The sequence below is a fragment of the Tricharina praecox genome (genome assembly GCF_024521635.1).
Source record: "Tricharina praecox strain CBS 144465 chromosome Unknown BZA05scaffold_10, whole genome shotgun sequence".
Taxonomy (NCBI): domain Eukaryota; kingdom Fungi; phylum Ascomycota; class Pezizomycetes; order Pezizales; family Pyronemataceae; genus Tricharina; species Tricharina praecox.
This window is the reverse complement of record NW_026250412.1, coordinates 280,404-299,524: the sequence shown is the minus strand read 5'-3', so window position 1 is coordinate 299,524 and position 19,121 is coordinate 280,404. Positions and strand designations below refer to the sequence as shown.

The window sequence follows — 19,121 nt, the reverse complement described above, 5'->3', positions numbered from 1 at the left end:
CCTCTGTTCACCTATCCCTTCACCTACCTTCTTGAGCTCATTGAGTACCTGCTTGAGTACTTCCTCCTCACATACCTTACACACAACCGCAATCCCTTCCCCCACCTTCATCCACCCCACACTCAGTCCCTGCGCCTACTACACTCCTACTCAAACACACGCCACAATTTGCCCGCTTAAGCACCCATACTAATCGAAAGTACCTCTTTCGTCCTCTTTAGCGTCCATCCCTTCCCGCCTCGTCACATCACATCACTTTCAACCGCTTCCTTCAACAACCGCCAAGGAGAAAGTGGTCGAGCATCGGCATCGGCAACGATAACCTTTTTTACTCTGGTTGGTTACTTTCAACTATGGGCAAAACATGTCGAGGTGAGAGACAAACTCGTTTTATCCTTCTTTTCTTTTTTCTTTTTCTTGTTTCTTTTTCCTTTCTTGATTCACACCTTTCTCATCCAAAGAAAGCTCTGTTTCCATTTCTCTTCCCCCCATCCCCCCCTCCCCCCCTCCCCCCTTCCCCCCGAATTAGCCGAGCTGAGCACGTGGTCTCTTACATGAGATGGATGTCAAGTGAGGGTCGAGTTTGGACGGAGAAAGCTATGGACGAAAGAGGGAGCGTCGGTTGTGGGCTTGGGGAGGAGAGATGATGATGAGTGAGATCGGGTGATTGCTTCCAAGGGATACGGACCGAGACGGACGGAGGCTAGGGACATGAAGAGGGGCAATGGAGATTTCCACTGGTCTTGGAATCCTATTGTTTTCCGCCGCACCCTGACCTGCCCGATCCTGATATCGTCTCCATCGAGATGCTAATGGTCACTGTCGTCTGTGCCCCGGTCTTCCTCCTTGCTCGCATCCCCGAACTTCATCTCTCTACTCATCCCCCTTGGTCGAATGTCTAGTTAATTGGTTGCTCAATTGATGAACTGCATTCCCGTCCACATGTACAGTCACCATATGAGATATGCGATGTGTGCCCCGTATGGTTGGGGTGGCTACATCGTGCACTGGCAGCTGTTGATGCCGATTGATTTTGCTGCTGCTGCTTTTGTTTCACTTCATCTGCTCGCTTGTTGTCACCTCCTCAACGGCCCCTACACCCTCCCTTTCTCACACTCGGATCATGGTTCTGTTCGGACTGCTGTGTTGTCGATTCTCAAGACCTTTCGCTAACTTTCATCTCTAGACTTGACCGACTTGTAACGTACGTTGCTTTCCGCTCCGACCCCATTCCGTTGATTGGTGCTCCTGCTGGTCATTCGGTGGCCTTTGGCTTTACTGACATGCCATCCGGTCTCCGTACAGTCTACTCGATTCCGGATCGACTGCCCTGGTTCGGAATACGGCCGCCGTTCAGCTCGCAGATATCCAGAAGGCCCACCCTGACGAACTCTTCAATCTTCTTAACCGTGTCGTCCCCCACCTAAGATCGAAAACATGGGAGACCCGTGTAGCTGCTACAAAGGCGATCGCGGGGATCGTGGACAACGCGGAGAGGTGGGACCCTAACGTGGGCGAAGAATACGTCAACTACAGCGCTAAGAACGAAATAAAGAACGAAATCAAAGAGGAGGATGAGGAGGAGGATACGGCCGACGGAACGGAGAATGGGAACGGGTTGGACGACGGCGTGCTGAGCTTTGAAACTCTGGATCTGACCGCGGTGCTCAAGTACGGAAAGACCTTACTAGGCAGCTCGGGGAGGGAGTACGATTTCTCTCTGGCGGACCTGGACCCTGCCGAGAGGCTGGCGGCACAGAAACGTAACGTCACGGCTCGATTGGGCCTGGGCGGGGAATACATGGATGATGAGATTGTCACCGAGAAGGACTTTGCTGCAGGCGGGTCCAATCCGATGCCGACTTCTCGGATAGATACGTCGGTGGGTCACTTTATTCGGCCGCCATTGCAGTCCCCATCCGTCAAAACCCCCATGTCACCAATGGAAGCGCATCCCCAGACTCCAACCGACGAGTGCACGACACTCAGCAAGAGGCAGATCAACGCCTTGAAACGAAAAGCAAAGGCAAATGCCAAAAACCACGCCAATAAGGTGCGTGTGGTGGATCTGGGCAGCTCGCGGCGCATGAGTTCGGATGTCAGCGCAATGGTGAACGAGGCGACACCTCACCCGGTGAAGAAGGCCGAGAATGGCGTCACTCCGCAGGATTACTTCTCGTTGGGCTCCGATGCCCTGCCCGACGATACAAAGATCGCGGTGGAATACAAGGGACCAGCACAGCCCCCATCACCGCTGATCCAAACCTCCGGGGAAGACATGGATTGGCCATTCGAGCGGTTGTGCGAAATCTTGATGGTCGACCTGTTTGATCCTAATTGGGAAATACGCCACGGTGCTGCTATGGGGTTGAGGGAAGTTGTTAGGGCTCACGGAGCGGGCGCTGGAAGGGCGCGTGGAAGAAACCGGAAGGAAAACGATGTGCTCAACGAGAAATGGCTGGACGACCTTGCATGTCGGTTAACATGCATCTTCATGCTCGACCGTTTCGGCGACTATGTTTCCGACAACGTGGTCGCACCGATACGCGAGACCACCTCTCAGACTATGGGTGCGCTCTTGAAGCATCTCTCGCCCGGATCCGTCCACAAGGTTTACCGTAACCTGTATCGGTTGGTCATGCAGGAGGACCTGGGCATCTCGAAGCCCATCTGGCAGGTGTGCCACGGTGGTATGCTTGGTCTCAAATACCTCAGCGCAGTCCGGACGGATATTCTTACCAAAAACGCCGAGCTGTTGGACGGCGTGGTTCAGGCGGTCATGCGCGGCTTGGCGGATCTGGACGACGATGTGAGAGCTGTCAGTGCTGCTACTCTGATACCCATAGCAGCTGAATTCATCTCCTTGCGTCCTCAAGCCGTCGATGGGTTGATCAATGTTGTCTGGGAGTGCTTGTCACACCTCAAGGACGACTTGAGTGCGAGTACAGGGTCGGTTATGGACTTACTTGCCAAGCTCTGCTCGTTTCCGGAAGTGCTGGAAGCCATGAGACACAAGGCTTCGACGGATCCATCGCAATCATTTGCGCTCTTGGTTCCCAGACTCTACCCGTTCCTGCGTCACACCATCACCAGTGTCCGTTCGGCAGTTCTGCGAGCACTGTTGACATTCTTGAACGTCCAGGGAGATGGCACCAAGGGCTGGGTGGATGGAAAAGCTTTGCGACTTGTCTTCCAGAATCTGCTTGTTGAGAGGAACGAAGCGGTGTTGTCGCTGTCGTTGCAGGTCTGGGCGGCATTGATCACGGAGCTTGCCAGAGACAATCCCGCTCGTCTTGCTCACGAATTTGGACCTCATCTGGATCCACTCCTGAAGCTGTTGACCACTCCTATCGGTGTTTCTCGTCACCCGTATCCCCTCGATCCCTCCCTCTTCATCCGGCCATCGGGTCAGATACTGGTGCTTCCCGGCATCGCGGTTCCGGCCCGAGTCGTTTCGCCGACCCAAGCACCCCCAGGCCAGGAGCCCGAGCGAAAGCGGCGGCGAAAGAGTGAGAAGAAGGAGGAACCAGTGGCAGCTGGACACAACGTTGATGGTCATATGATTCAGGGAGACATCGATCTGGTCGGTTACGAGACGATCGTCAAGACAAAGATCGCTGGTGCGACGGCAATGGGTCTGGCAATGAGTCTGTGGCCCGAGGACGAAGCGTTGGATACGTTCAAGCCCAGAATAACCCACCACCTCAAATCGCCATATGCCTCGACTCAGCTGGTTGCTGCCATGACTGTCGAGGAGTATGCGAAGGAATGCAAGCCCGCGAGTCCGCTCAAGACCGTCTTCCTGGAGGCCCTCCTCGATGTTCTCAATGCGGATCGCCCGGCATTCTATTGGGACCTCGTTTCCTACATGCAGATCGTCCGCTCGCAATGCCAAGCGTTGCTTAACTCTTTCAAGTCCGACGGAAAGGTGGCGGCATCCAAGATACCAAACATAGCAGTTGTGGTGCAAGGAGATCCCGACGCCGGCCCCGATGCGTTCAGCATCGAGAAAGCTGAAAAGATTGTCAACGACGATTTCACTCGCCTTAAAAAGGGCATGATGTCGGCTCAAAAGCTGCTGTCATCACAGGTACTTACCGACGCACGTACGAATGCGATGCATGCAATCGAGGAAGCCAAATCGGCCAAAGCCCAGCGAGATGCTCGGATTCTTGCGGCGGCGGCTGGTGCTTACATTGCTTCCGGAGAACTCCCGAAGAAACTTAACACTATCGTCCGCGGAGTCATCGAGAGCGTCAAGATGGAAGAGAATGTTGACCTCCAGAGACGGTCGGCCCTTTCAGTTGCATCCCTGGTCGGTCTATGCTCCGGAACGGGCCGCAACATTGTGTCGGACAAGGTTACCAAGAATCTCATCTCGTTCCTTTGCGTCGACACTTCCGAAGTTCCGATCTTCCATGTCAACTCGACTTTCACGGACAACATCCTGTCGCTGAGGAAGGAAGAGGACCGCCGAGAGCACGCGGATCAGGCAGCATTCGAGAAAGAGGCTCGAGAAGCAAGAATCAAGCGACGCGGAGCGAAAGAGGCTCTCGAGCAATTAGCCAAGACGTTTGGAGCCGACCTTTTTGCTGGCGTACCCAAAATCCGGGCTTGCATTGAGGATCCGCTGCACACTGCTTTCGATGGCGCTCTACCAGCCAACATCACGGATCCAGGCGTCTCCCTTGGGCAGGAGGTTGTGGATGGACTTTCAACTCTGCGTGCATTGCTGCCAAAGTTCCATGGCGATCTGCACTCGGCCATCATCAAGCTTTTCCCGTTGATCATTGGTGCCCTTCAGTCCACGTTCTCGGTCCTTCGATACGCGGCTGCCAAATGCTTTGCGACGATTTGCAGTGTCATCACGGTGGAGGGAATGACTGCACTGGTCGAGAACATTCTGCCCATGATTGGAAATGCCGTTGATTTGCACTGCCGCCAGGGTGCAGTTGAGTGTGTATATCATCTGATCCACGTGATGGAGGAGGATATCCTTCCTTACGTGGTATTTTTGATCGTGCCGATCCTTGGACGTATGAGCGATTCGGACAATGACATTCGACTAATTGCCACCACCACGTTTGCAACGCTGGTCAAGCTGGTTCCGCTCGAGGCCGGTATCCCCGATCCACCTGGACTCTCGGCGGAGCTGCTGAAGGGCAGGGACCGTGAGCGCAAGTTCATCGCGCAGATGCTCGATGTGCACAAGGTTGAGCCGTTCGAGCTCCCCGTGACGATCAAAGCGGATCTCCGTTCCTACCAGCAAGAAGGTGTCAACTGGCTGGCTTTCCTCAACAAATACCATCTACACGGTATTCTCTGCGACGATATGGGTCTCGGAAAGACATTACAGACTATCTGCATCGTCTCTAGCGATCACCACTTGCGTGCCGAGGAATTCAAGAAGACAGGATCCCCAGAGCACCGCCGGCTGCCTTCGTTGATCATATGCCCACCTACCTTGTCGGGACATTGGCTGCAGGAGATCAATCAATACGCTCCCTTCTTGACGGCCACCTGCTATGTTGGGAATCCAGCCGAGCGTGCGCGTGTGAAGAGTCTACTTGGCCAGACGGATGTCGTGATCACGTCTTACGATATCTGCAGGAACGACATTGAGCAGATAGCCAAGCTCAACTGGAACTACTGCGTTCTCGACGAGGGCCACATCATCAAAAACTCCAAAGCGAAACTCACCCAGGCTGTCAAGCGAGTTGTCGCAAACCATCGCCTCATCCTGTCCGGCACACCGATCCAGAACAATGTGCTCGAGCTCTGGTCGCTGTTTGATTTCCTCATGCCCGGTTTCCTCGGCACCGAGAAGGTCTTCCTGGATCGATTCGCTAAGCCTATCGCTGCGAGTCGTAACAGCAAAAGCAATTCCAAGGAGCAGGAAGCCGGTGCGCTGGCGATCGAAGCCCTTCACAAACAGGTATTGCCGTTCCTTCTACGACGGCTGAAGGAAGAGGTGCTGGACGATCTACCCCCCAAGATTATTCAAAATTACTACTGCGATCTCAGCGAGTTACAGAAGAGGTTGTACGACGATTTTGCCAAGAAACAGGCAAAGACAATCGGCGAAGTCGTCGGCGAAGGCGACAAACAGGCCAAGCAGCACATCTTCCAAGCTTTACAATACATGCGCAAACTCTGCAACTCACCTTCACTGGTCGTCAATGAAAAGCATCCGCAATACGAATCGGTCACCCGTCAACTAGTAAAAGAGAAGTCGTCGTTACGTGATATTGTCCATGCACCGAAACTGGGCGCCCTCCGAGATCTTCTGGTGGATTGCGGTATTGGCGTTGACTCCACCACTCAGGCTGGAGAACTACCCACAGGCGGCAATGCCATCAGTCAGCACCGAGCATTGATCTTCTGCCAACTCAAGGAGATGTGCGACATCGTCGAGAACGATGTCTTCAGGAAACTACTCCCGTCGTTGACGTACATGCGGATGGACGGTAGCACCGATGCCCGGAAGCGCCAGGACCTCGTCACCAAGTTCAATGGAGACCCTTCGATCGACGTTCTTCTCTTGACGACCCATGTCGGTGGTCTAGGCCTTAACTTGACTGGTGCCGATACCGTGATCTTTGTGGAACACGATTGGAACCCTCAGAAGGATATGCAAGCCATGGACCGCGCCCATCGAATCGGACAGAAGAAGGTGGTCAATGTCTATCGTCTCATCACTCGGGGGACGTTGGAGGAGAAGATCATGAGGTAACCCCACCACCCCCAACTATTATACTCCAAGTCGTATGAAAACTAACATGTTGTGCAGCCTCCAACGCTTCAAGCTAGACGTAGCCTCGACGGTCGTGAACCAACAGAACGCCGGTCTCGCAACCATGGAGACGGACCAAATTCTGGACCTGTTCAACGTTGGCGACACGATCGCAGCGCCGAAGCCCGGCAACGAGGAAGAGATGGTTGATGCCACCACGGGTGAAGTCAGACAGAAGGGTGCCAAGGGACCTCTCGACGATATTGGCGAATTGTGGGATGAAAGTCAGTACACTGATGAGTACGATCTCAACAACTTCATCGCCAGTCTTCGCGAGTAGTAGAGTGAACGATGGGGCGTGTTTTTTTCCTCTCTCTTTCTGTTCGCTGTTCGATTCTCTTGTATAGGCCCTTTTTAAACATCACTTCTTTCTTTCTTTCCTGTTCTTCCTTTCCTTTCGTTTTAGCATACGGTTCTTTTTTTCTGTTTTTTTCTTTCGTTCTTGAGGTGATGGGTTGCTGGCTAGCTCCATGCGTTTGTTTACTCTTTTGTGCTTTTTCTTTTTCTCCTTGTTTACAACAGCATTACATGACTCGAGCATCCATCCCCCCATTTCGATACGATACGGATAGACATTTGGATTGGATTGGATTGGATTGGATTGGATGGGACAGGAACGGGGGACGGGGGACGAGGGGCGGATTTTTTTTGTCTTGTCATGTTCTTCTTCTGTAGGGAATGGATCACCCCTTCTTTCTTTCTTTTCACGTGTTCTTCGTTTTCTCACCCTTTTTTTTCTTTTTTGCCGTGTTTTGTTTCGTGTTTTGTTTTCTGTACATTAGCGACTTTCTTTTTCTGGCTAGGAAAAAATTATTCCCTAGGTAGGTTAGGTACTTAGGCAGGTAAGGTGACAAGGTGGGGACGACGACGATGGGCAATGGCAATGGCAATGGCAATGGCAATGGTATTCCTGTGGTTTTCATCATCTTCTTCTTCTTCTATGGGTCTGAGTGTTGTGTTGTCACTGTTGTGTTGTCACTGTTGTTGATTGATTGATTGTTCATACAGCATGGAACCCGAAGGTTATGGCCGATAGAGATAAATTGTCACTGTTTTGTTGTCATTGCTGTGTTGTGATGGTTTTTTAGACGGGAATGGAGACGGGAATGAAGACTCAAGAGAGGAAGGAAGGATTACAATGCAATGCGAGATTCGTGCAGTTGATGTTTCGAACTTTCGATGTTTTTGAAGGGCATTAGGGTATTGGGGGTATTAGAGCACTCAGTGTATCCAAACTACTACAGCTACCTACTACAGCTACTACAGCTACTACAGCTACTACACTTACAGCTACTACAGTACGCGCACCGCACTGCGGAAACATGGGGAAACATGACAGAATATGACAGAATATGACAGAACAAACTCCGAAGCGCCAGGCGCACATATGAAAGATTAAGGATATGGGTAGCAGAGATGGCAGAGATAGGTAGCGGCTCACTTCACCTCCTGCTCCACCGGGCTCGCCATCGTCGTCGGCGTCATCGTCTGTGGTTGTGGTTGTGGTTGTGGTTGTGGTTGTGATGGTTGTGGTTGTGCCACTGATGGAGGAGGTGGCGGTGGCGGGGGCGTCATACTAGGCGACTGCTCGTGTGCCGCCCTCCTCGCGGACGGCAGAGGCAGGCGCTTCGACCCCATTCCCCCACCGCCGACGACGACCGACAGATCTCCCGCTAGAATTCTGAGTCGTGGCCACTCGATCCACGGCAGCCACTCATCGGCTAAACACTGTTCGCACCGTCTGAGCTCGAACAGAGCGCTGCCCTGTGACCACCAGAACTCCTCGACGAGTGAGAACAGTGCGCAGTAGTGCATGAAGATCACGAGGGCGCGCGGGCGGCGTTCAACGAGTAGCTCCACGTACTTGTCGTTTGCCGTGACGGGCCATACGAATATGCTGCCGATTATGGACCCCCATGCCGAGATTGTTGCGAAGGTGCGCCGCAGCTCGGCGATCGCGGAGAAGTATGCTGTTGACGTCGCGATGTCCGAGAGCTCGTTGGAGCCCGGAAGTGTGCGGTCCGTGCAGAGACGGTACAGGCTCTGGATCACACTCTCGGTCTCCGGGTCGAGGCCTTCGCTGGACGGCGAGCGGTCGTATTGCGTGAAGAGTGGGGAGAGCGGGCCGCTGTTGACCCAGCTCCACGCTTGCTTCAGGATGCTGTGCACGCCGCGGATGAGAGGGACCCAGGAGGCGATTTGCGTCGGGCTGTGGCTGTTGTTGTTGTTGCTGCTACTGCCGCTGCTGGCGCTGGCGCTACCGCTGCCGCCGCTGGAGCACACTTCGTCGATGCGCGATGCAACGAAGGAGTAGATCACTACCAGCGAGGACGCGATGAACAGGGCGTCGCAATTGTCGCGGGAGATGTGCGCGAGGCAGCCGGCCATGCCGCGGACGGCGCACTCGTGGTGGTGCGAGGCGACGGAGAGGTAGGGGCTGCTCTCGGAGGGGTCGGCACCTTTGTAGTGGAGGTGCATCGCCGAGATGGCGAGGAGCGCGTGCATTAGGAATGGGTGGTGGACGGCTAGTGTGGGTACGTTGAGGCGCCATATCTGCTGGATATGGTCGCGGTTGCTCATCGAATCCACGGTGTAGATGGACCAGTGGTGCATCAGCGAGAGGTCGAGCACGTTGAGTGTGGGAGGGTGCGCTGTCGGGATTCGCAAGTTGACGGAAGACACTACGGATTGGTTCGTCGAGGTGGCGAAGGACGATGAAGACAGTGTTGATGATGGCGATGGTGATGGCAGCGCTTCATGGGGCGACTCTTTACTATGGATATTCTGGTGAAGGAAAGTATCCGTAGTATTGCCACCACCACCACTACTACTACTACTAGGCCCAATTGTAGAAGACGTGATGGGAGACACCGAGGGCGCCTCCGATGTTCCGCTAGGGATATTGCAATGTTCATGTGCTCCCGGCGAATGTTGGTGATAAACCTGCGAAGGCGCAGGAGAAGGCATATTCCCAGAAACCATCAGCCCCAGTGTCGGCAAGTTCGACGACTGTTGTACTATCATATGTACGGGCGACGGATGAGACAATGAGTGCTGCTGCAGCTGCGGCGGCGGGGGCGGCGGCGGCGGCAGCAGCAGCGGTGAAGCGGCCGATGACGACGACGACTTCGCCTGACCTCCGGCTGCAGCCCGCGGCGCCGATTGGAACTCCAGCGAAACAGCGCGTTGCTCTTCGGGCGACAATGAGAAATCGCAGATGATGGCATGCTTAAGGCAATTACCGCACGAAGGATGGACCTCATCGCACTATGATACAGGAAGAAAAAGCAGTTAGCATATATATACAAAAACACACGCGCGATAGGGATTAACACTGCCCATCGGCCCGAGTTACGTTGGATGGTTATTCCTCGGCCGGATTTTGTTTCTCGTGGTTGACCCGTATTCGCACCCGGCCATGGTTTAAAAACAAATGTAGGTACTATTTACCTTTATTCTGCGTCTCTTGCACTTCTGGCAGCCAGTTCGCGACTTCTTGTGGGATCTCCTGGGCGCCATTTTTTCTTGTCGGTCACACCAGCGTATTCGTTATTTGAGTCGCCACCGCGTGGGGTAGGGGGAGGGATGGGAATGAATGTGTGTGCGAAGAAGCCGTGATTCGCAGGATATATCACGGATTTTGTTGAGAGCTGGTGAGGGATGAGGTGGATTGTAGAAGGGCAGGCGTACGAACACGAATACAGAGCCTGTTATGTACATACAATTAATTAGGGGCCAATCCTTAGTTAACCGGCACGCCATCCCTTACGAGTCACGGTAACTACCAGCCTCGTATCGGATACGAGTCATTCCGGCACCTTGACGGCATTTGCCGAATTTGGGGCACGCATGATGATTTATTCGCCTACGTGACGCACCATGCGCCAGCCAACGGTTGCATTCCGGGGGGACAGGGCATGCAAGAGTGTGGTGTTCTTCGCGGTTGGCGGTGAGAATGTAGTTCGTGCCGGAATCTACCGGTAGTCCCGAGTGATCCATTATGAGTATTGGATACGCCCCACGGCTATATATCATAGCCAGTCGATTGACACCTAGGATTGGCCCTGATCTTCGAGTCAGCCTGCCTGGCTGACTGCTCACACACCTCAACCTACAAGCTTGACTAACTACAGCCCGACGGTCGCACATGCAAGCTATCCAGCACGTCAAATTCACTTATAAAATTCGGTGGATAAACCGATTCACTTGCCATTATTCTTCTCATAAAGTTTGAAGGAAAGCGACCAGTGGATGGCCATTGATCGAGTGGAGATCGAATAACGATCATGAAACGTCACTCGAGAGTGTTCGGCTTTCGCCTGGTGTACGGCAACCCCAACCCGGACGCGCATGCGAAATAAACTAAAGATCGCTCTCTCTCCCAACCCGGACGCGTGTCGCCATAGTCTGCGGTAAACAGGCCGTATGCAGCAATAGACCGATGCTCACCCTCTCACTCAGCCCGGGACATACCGACAGTACGCCCTGGCCAAATCATCCTCCGGATAAACCCGATGTCCACGGAAGCGAATGGCTGCGTTGCAATGACAGATACGGGAGACGCGGCGCGACTTTACCAGCATCGCTAGCCCACCCGAAGCGACGCATCAGCAACGGCAAGGGGCGAGAAGCTCGTGATCGGGCCGAGCAGACTTGGGAACACCACTTCGACAACTACCACACCCGGTAGAAAGCACAGCAGTCGGCTTTATGGGCGCGAGTGGGGAGGGAGACGGGGCGAGAGAGGTTGTGGTGGAACATGGCTGAACTATTCGCGGTCGAGTGCTGCACTGCAGCGAAGCCGTGCTGGAATTCCCGAAGATGACGGACGTAGGTAGGTGGGTGCATAGGTAGAAATGCCCCCTCTATGAATGTAGTGGCCGAAGGGGAGAGCGAGGCTTCCGAGTTCGAGTCCGAGCACGAGTGTCCGAGGGGCGGGCGTGTGTGTCGAGGATGCGGGTAGGTGGAGAACATGTACAATACGTAGCCCTCCTCGACTGGTCCCAAACAGCAGCTTGTCCGTACGTCGTGGCTCTACGGGACCAGCGGTAGGGAATGCCATCGCTTTAGTACATGCAACAGAGGGTTTTCATTCCACAACCATATGCCCGCACTTAATAATTACACTGGAAATATACCTCCTTTCTCTTCTGCGTATCACCACCACCGCCACCACTATTCCCCCCAATCCCATCCCAATGCTTTTCAGCCCTCGCAAATCAAGTAAAAATAAAAATAAAAAGGAGAGAAAACGCAAATCCGCCGAGCTCATAAGTCCAAACGCCGGAGCCCCTATCAAATGAAATATCAAACGCATGAATCGTAGGTGTACATAGAAAGCAATCGTCATGAAAAGGAAAAGACACAGCGCATAGTCAATCACTGATGGAAAACTCCATCAAAAGCAAATAAACAGGATCTAGGCACCGCTCCAGGTCATATCAGAGTGGATCCGGCTACCTAATAAAACGTGGACCCGTCAACGGGATGGGCTTGAGATAATATGAGTAGCTGCCTTCTGCACCAAAGTCCTTCATGTAGACTTCCGTCTGAACTGGTTGCTGCTGAATGGTGTAAACGCTCGTTGTCTCAACCGGAAGGCCCCTCGAGACAGGTGGGCGCGCAACTCCCTGGTATCCAGTCCTCGGGAAACGTGCCGGAGACTGAGTGGGATATCCGCCGTATCCATAGCCCCGGTAGCCTTGTTCGGCATCTGCGGTGGTTTCGAAGCGAGGGTTGTAGTTCTCCTTCAAATAAACTGGAATGCCTTGTTCGTTAGGAGGATAGCGGTAGCTGGGTTGACGTTGATGAGCTGAGTGGTCAGGGCTGGCCGGTTGGAAACGAACTGGGAAAGCTGAACCAGTCGCAGAAGAGCCAGCTCCGACTGGGTTTTCAGCTGGGACCGTAGCGTAGGTCGAATTCTGGCTGGGGCGAACACCAGAAGCTGCCTTAAATCCTCCTCCACCAGTGCTAGAAACTCCACCAGTGCCGGGAACTCCAGCAAGGTGGTATCCTCCGCCCTGTCCAAATGCTCGAAACATAGCCTCGTCGAGATTATCCAGATTCATAGAGCCTTCCTTTTCACCGGAATAAGGCCCCCACGTCTGGACCACGGTGGCAGCTGGAGAAGTTGTTGATGCGTGAGATTCAGTGGGCCTGGCTGGCGCGGTGGCGGGTTGTGCGTTCGTGGTAGCGATAGCCGTATCGATTCGAAGCATTGGACGCCCTCGGTGATCACTCATACGGCGCTGGGGAACACAATATTTCTCTTTGGTCTGGGCAGTGCTATCCGGGTGTCCCGTCCTATTCCATTCATTGTTGCCCCTGACTGCCGTGGTACTGGCGCCTTCGTCAGTGGGATGCTTGCCGTGCATCTTCATGTATCTAGCAATAGTTGGATATTCATCGCTAACAGATCGAACCGTAATTCCGAGGGCCTTGGACGGGGACGGGGTCGGAGGAGGAACCTGGTAGTCATCCATGCCCTGGGTGCTGCTAACACAGCTCTGCTGAGAGTCGGGTTCCAGTTGCTGGGGAGATTTCAACCTGATACTAGATTTCAAGAGGCGTGACAGTACTGTCATTCCATGTTCCTCGCGAACCTCTGCGGACATGAAGGAACTTGGCCCAGGAATGCTCCTAGAACGTGACCGGCCGGTAAAGACATCGTAATCAGCTGTGAGCCAGGGATTATCTGAGACCGCCTGCTGAGACTTAGTCAGGGCCTTGCTATGAAGTCCTTGGAACCCTCCGACAGGGTCGGGCATTTGACCGTTATGCGGTTGACGGTTGTCCTTATCGTCTGGTCTCGCACGTCCCGAGTCGTTGACAGCATGGATCGTATCCTCTAAGGAATGAATTTCGGACAGCTTGATGTCGTCCAGCTCCTTAAACGGTAGGCCCATTTCCCTCAGTGCGGTTATAGCTGCGAGCAAGGTTCTGCTGTCCTTGGCACATACCCTAATTTGATGATTATTGGTACTAGTATCTGGATCGTATTCGGGGGAAGTGATGGACAGGAGTTTGACGCCAACCCTCTGGAACAGACGGTAAAGGATGTCGGGGTACTTGAGTCCTGTGAACCAGTAGCAGGTATCAGCAGTAGCTCTCAGACCTAACCGTAAAGTGCATACCAGGATAGCCCTTGGGTAATTCAAGAAGGTGAGCATTGGTGATGGAGTAAGTTGCGTAGTATTGGGCAAGATCTCCAGCAACGAAGTTGGGTCCATGGGCCGAGGCTAGACTGTGGGTAGAATTGGCACTCGATTTCCGCCTGGTGCTGGTTGGATCATGGCTGCAATGGGAGCTGGTGGCCATGATGGCCTTTGAAGATGAAGCGTTTTTCGACGGATGCAAGTAGGAAGAAAGGCTGTATTGCTGAGCATTGAGCATTTTCGAGGTGAAGGAGTTATTATGAAGAGGAGGAAGACGAACAAAAACGGGTTGAGGAGCTTGGCTGTACGGGGGGTGGGGGGTAGGGTTGGGGGGTGGGGGGGTAGGAGGAGAGAGTAGAGAGAGTAGAGAATGAAGAGTGAAGAGTGGAGAGTGGAGAGTGGAGAGAGAACAATGGAATATGCAACATGTATGCACGGTACAGCGGACAGGGCCAGAGATGTCTAAATCATTAATTCGAATTTCCATTCAGGCCCCTCCGGTGGAATAAGAGTTCACTTGTGATTACTAATTTTGATACTGCTGCTTTGTTCCTATTGTAGTAGTTTTTCTTTTCTTTTTTGACCCGTGATTCAGCAAAACTCCACCCCGAGTGACAACCAATGCATGTTTATGTGGGCCTAAGCGGCTAATGCATTTGCTTCAAAAGGATGAAGCTCCAAAAACTCCTTCCTTCCCACAATCAACCAAAGGCACAGTTTTCCCTCCTCGCAACTTCCACAACCCTCGCTCTTCCACAACACTCGCTCTTCCATAACCATCGCTCTTCCATACCCATCGCTCTCACCTCACCTTTACCACTACATTTTCCACGATTGCTACCCACGATCCTCTCAATCAACTCTCGTATATCTGCACTGAAACTCTTCTCACGCCCTTCCAACCTCCCTCCACACATTACCTTCGCACTCGCCACTTCCATCCTACTTCGAATCAAACATCATCGCAAGCGACATATTCATTCCCAAAACCATGGCGGAGAATAAATCCAACGACGAGAGCGCTCTAATCAAGGAAACCGGTGACGAAAACGTGAAGAACGACCTCCACGACAACCTCGCCAAACGCGGTCTTTTCGGGTTCAACGGGCCAGATGAACACCAGAAAGAGCTGATCCAGCACAACATGGACACTCTTGCCGCTACAGTAGACGACCACTTCGGTATCGTCTGCGATATCAATGCCATCACCCAGCCAGCGGGAACTGCGGGAGCAAACATCACCTTTAGCAAATATCTCGCCACAAGCTACAAAGTTGGCTATGATGCCGGTATGGATGCGGACGAGCTCCGCTTCAGTCTCGAGCAGCTAGTCCTGGAACCGCTGGTAACTAAGGCCGCGCGCATCAAGGGTCATTTGGACAAGCTAGACTTCCGCACCGATGGTCTGATATTCTACAACCAGCACAAGCTCCCCGCGCTGGCCGAGATCGATTGGAACATCAAGAACCTCGACCGGTTCGTCACTTGGTCGAAGTCCGCCACGGGACCTAGAACGGACAAGGAGATATCGGCTCACCTGGGCATCCTCAAGTATAACCTCGAAGCTTCCAACAAGCTCGGTCTCCACTACCGCATGGTGGGACGGTACATCATAGTTGGCCCGGAGACGATTGCCGCAGAGAGGGAGCGCCTGCAGACGCTCACGGGAATATTCAACCGCGGCGGGATGGGGATGGATGAGGCCATGTTTACGAATCGCAAGTTCCAGGAGTGGCATAGCGACAACACGCGCAACAGCTTCAGCAACATCCTTTCTATTTTCGGAGGCCTGGCTGATCAGTTGGTTGCGGAGAGGTCTGATCGCGCGCGAGCCTTCGAACTCCCGAGAGGCGATGAGAAATGGGATGTCAACTTTGGAAAACCGGCGACCTCCAAATCCGACACGTCGAGTGATTGTGGCAGCAGTGGCGACGATGGCACTGTAACTCAAGACGACAAGCCAGTGGTATTCAGCGCGAATAAAGGAGATGACTCACCTACAGCCTCCGAAGATGGCTACCGATCCCCACACAGTTCCGGTTCTTCGTCACCGAACGGCTCGAAGCGTCGTTATCTTGCCTCGAAGGGTAAGAAGTCGAAGCCGAAGAGTCTCCGCGCCCTGAATGAGGAGATGAAGAAGCATCGGGATAAACCGGAACATGATTCGGTATTTCCGCCAGAGCCCAAGAAGAAGCATCAAAAGACACAGCATGCCACGGATGCCACCAGTCTGGGAAGCAGCGGAGCAAACGGAACTTCAATTGGATTCGCAGAGGGCATGACCCTTCAGGTCACCGAATGTGAGGGAGACCTGTTCAGGCTCAAGCTGGTGGATAGCGACTCCGATTCCGGCAGTGACGAATCCTTCGTATCGGCGGCTGAGGTTGCGGAGGATACGGACGAAGAGGGCCCGGCAGAACCAGACGCGGCTTCCGACACGACTGTTAAACTAAAGAAGGAGGCCACCGCGTTATCTGCAAAGGTCGAAGAGGAGAGTTCGAACAAAGAGGTAAGCTTCATTGTGCCTGTTTACAAGAGTGCAAGATCAGATGACTAATGAGATTGACAGATCCACAAGTCCGCTACCGACCATGTCGATGACCGTACGTCCGAATCTCACGGAGCCATCAAGGACAGCACCGGCGGCGCGGACGCTTCGGGCTCGTCCAAGCCAGTGAAGAGGATCGACAAGCCGCGTATGCAATCAATGCTTGCGGCGTTGCTCGATTCTACGATCGAGGTGTTGACCGGCGATCGTTCCGTCAAGAAGGAGGCCAATAGCGCTTCTCAGTCCGACGAGATGGGATCTGGCAAAGAATCGGCTTCGGACGACATCGCGGGGCGGAAAGGTAAGCAACTCGTCGATAGAATCTCCAGCAAGGTCACGGCCAAGTTCGATGGAACCGAGGCCATCGATGCAGCTTCGGTCGGAACTCAGCACCCGAAGGATATCCCGGAGCCACCCCCGAGCCAGTCTGTTTCCCCGGATGCCCTTACGCCCAAGTCCGACGTCGGAGATGGCCCCGCGGAAGATCCTATCGAGGCGTATGCGGACGAATACCTGGCATCCTCAGCGACCGGTACCTCGACCCCGCTATACGGAGACTCCCCCGACTATTCGGATGCAGCCGAGAAGAACAAGAAAAAGAAGAAGAAGAAGAAGAACCGCGCTCGCCGAGGGAGCAAGACGAAGCATCAGCCTTCCGAGCCCACTAGTCCGGCTAGGTCTGATGGGTACGGAAAGGATCTTGCTTAAATACCGGCTGGGGGCTGGGCTGAGGGCTGAGTGGTGGGGAATATGCACAGGGTGAGCTCGTAGCATAGTTCGCGGGGATACTACTCAGTCGTTTGATACGTTAGATCTGGTTCGATTTGTTTCTTGTTCACCTGAGTACTTGCTCTGTCTATTTTCTTTGCGGGTTATCTTATGGCTTCGAGCCCAGTGCATATGTCTGTGCCGTATTTAGTTGCGTTGAAAAAGGTGAATGGCCCGACTAGAATCTCCACAGCGGAACATCACCGCCATCGGGAATGTACATAACTTATCACTCGCATGCCGAGTGACTGGCAGTGACGACGGCATCAGAACAAGCTGCACAACGCAGAGCGCAATCCCTTCCATGTAGTAACGAGATATAGACCGGTACACATGGCGGCTGCTGTCTTTCGAGTGAGATCGTGTACACCTAAGTACCTGCTTTACCTACGGCAGATGGTCGCCCACACATGGCGGCATTCGCGGGGAACACCAGCAACCAGTGACCAATCACAATTCGTTTCGTTTTGTCGACTCGACCAATCCCGTTCCAGCAAACACGTAAACACGCAAAATACGCACAAGCACAACAATCACAACAATAACAACAAACAAACCACTTTTTCCCCAGCCTCCCTAATACCATACGTGTGCAGATATAGAGTAGTAGTAGTATTCCCAGCCCCGCCGGCCCGCCGCAAGAACACGGACAAGACGAGACATCCCATACCATCCTATTGACGAGTCGGAGTTGTAGTCTCGCAACACGCAGGATCCGCGGGTCCGGGGGGGAGGGGGGGAGGGGGGGAGGGGGGAGGGGGTGATGCAGGTACCCATCTCTCAACCACCTCATGCTCCCCTCCCATTGGCATGTCCATGTATGGGTGTGAGGTGGGAGCGTGATTCCCGCGACTTCGGAGACTTTGGAGGACCACTACCCTCATTGACACCTAGAGTACTTCCTACCTAGCACAGTGATGCGTGATGCGCGAGCGATCAGCGCGATCATCACCGATGCGCGGTTAACTAATAGTTGAGACTCGGTACCAAAAGCAACGATAACTTCCTGCTTAGTTGAGGCCAATCCGCATCCGGCTTTTTGCTCCACCTCGTTCGTCCAGTGTCCGCTCGTGAAGAAAAAACCTCAACACGCTGCCCCCTCCGCCCCGCCGCCACGATGGGTATTGCGCACGTAATGGGGAGTGCAGGTGGGATGGCATAGACATCGACACACCGGCCGATGCCACCGTGCTACCATGCTACCTGCGATCGTGGCGATGGGTAGCCACATACCTGCCACATACCTACCACAGCGCGGACAGTGGCCACGACACTGCGGATCACGACAGCTACCATACCTGGAAGTTAGGTAGACCTCCAGAGTCCATACTCTAGATCGACTCCGCGAACTGCCGCAAGGAATGCCAACATCTCGCACCTCACAGTGAACACCGAGGCAGCCGCGCGGATATCCATCAATCAAGAATGCGAGAACGCGAGAATGCGAGAATGCGGGAATGTGTGTCGCGGCGGCTGCGGTGAAATGAAACGAACGAGGACCTTCCCGAGTTCCTCCAGCTTCCAGACGCCTGCATACCTACTCTACTTCCCTATCTACATGCCTCTTACTCTAGACTCAATGTAGAGTCCTTACGACTTCATTCCGCGTCCGGCCAAAAAACCCATCGGATTTTGGGGGGCGCAGCAGTGAGCAGTGAGCAGCACCCGTAGGCCGTCGCGAGTCCCGACGCGGCCTTTCCAAGAAATCCAAGCCCAAATATAGTAGGCATCTATGTGGGAAGATTACACTCTTTTCTCGATATTGCATTGCCGGCGCGCATCCGCCTGTGTCGGGGAGAAAGACAGAGGGAAAGGAAAAAGAGGGAAAAAGAGAGGGGGAGAGGGAAAGAGGGAGAGG

General features: G+C 53.7%; 4 protein-coding genes across 4 annotated transcripts; 2 read left to right on the top strand and 2 right to left on the bottom strand.

Annotated features, from left to right (window-relative positions):
- The first annotated feature begins 929 nt into the window (after positions 1–929).
- On the top strand, positions 930–7,285 carry BZA05DRAFT_26875 (uncharacterized protein). The gene is made up of 4 exons (XM_051480210.1): positions 930–1,131; positions 1,187–1,204; positions 1,306–6,729; positions 6,791–7,285. Exons 1-4 carry the CDS (start codon positions 1,124–1,126, stop codon positions 7,071–7,073), a joined length of 5,733 nt encoding a protein of 1,910 aa, XP_051339961.1. The 5' UTR covers positions 930–1,123; the 3' UTR covers positions 7,074–7,285.
- A 1,079-nt stretch (positions 7,286–8,364) lies between these two features.
- On the bottom strand, positions 8,365–10,494 carry BZA05DRAFT_451508 (uncharacterized protein; the record flags this gene model as incomplete). The annotated part of the gene is made up of 6 exons (XM_051487444.1): positions 10,244–10,494; positions 9,840–10,060; positions 9,628–9,629; positions 9,075–9,474; positions 8,440–9,002; positions 8,365–8,396 (listed from the first exon to the last, which is right to left on the bottom strand). The coding sequence occupies exons 1-6, from the start codon at positions 10,310–10,312 to the stop codon at positions 8,365–8,367; spliced, it is 1,287 nt and encodes a 428-aa protein (XP_051339960.1). The 5' UTR covers positions 10,313–10,494.
- Positions 10,495–11,982: 1,488 nt separating this feature from the next.
- BZA05DRAFT_473442 (uncharacterized protein) lies at positions 11,983–14,110 on the bottom strand (the record flags this gene model as incomplete). The annotated part of the gene is made up of 2 exons (XM_051488069.1): positions 11,983–13,868; positions 13,927–14,110. 2 exons carry the CDS (start codon positions 14,108–14,110, stop codon positions 12,250–12,252), a joined length of 1,803 nt encoding a protein of 600 aa, XP_051339959.1. The 3' UTR covers positions 11,983–12,249.
- Positions 14,111–14,938: 828 nt separating this feature from the next.
- Positions 14,939–17,203, top strand: BZA05DRAFT_451497 (uncharacterized protein; the record flags this gene model as incomplete). Its single annotated transcript, XM_051487443.1, has 2 exons — positions 14,939–16,456; positions 16,517–17,203. 2 exons carry the CDS (start codon positions 14,939–14,941, stop codon positions 17,201–17,203), a joined length of 2,205 nt encoding a protein of 734 aa, XP_051339958.1.
- Between the last annotated feature and the right edge of the window lie 1,918 nt (positions 17,204–19,121).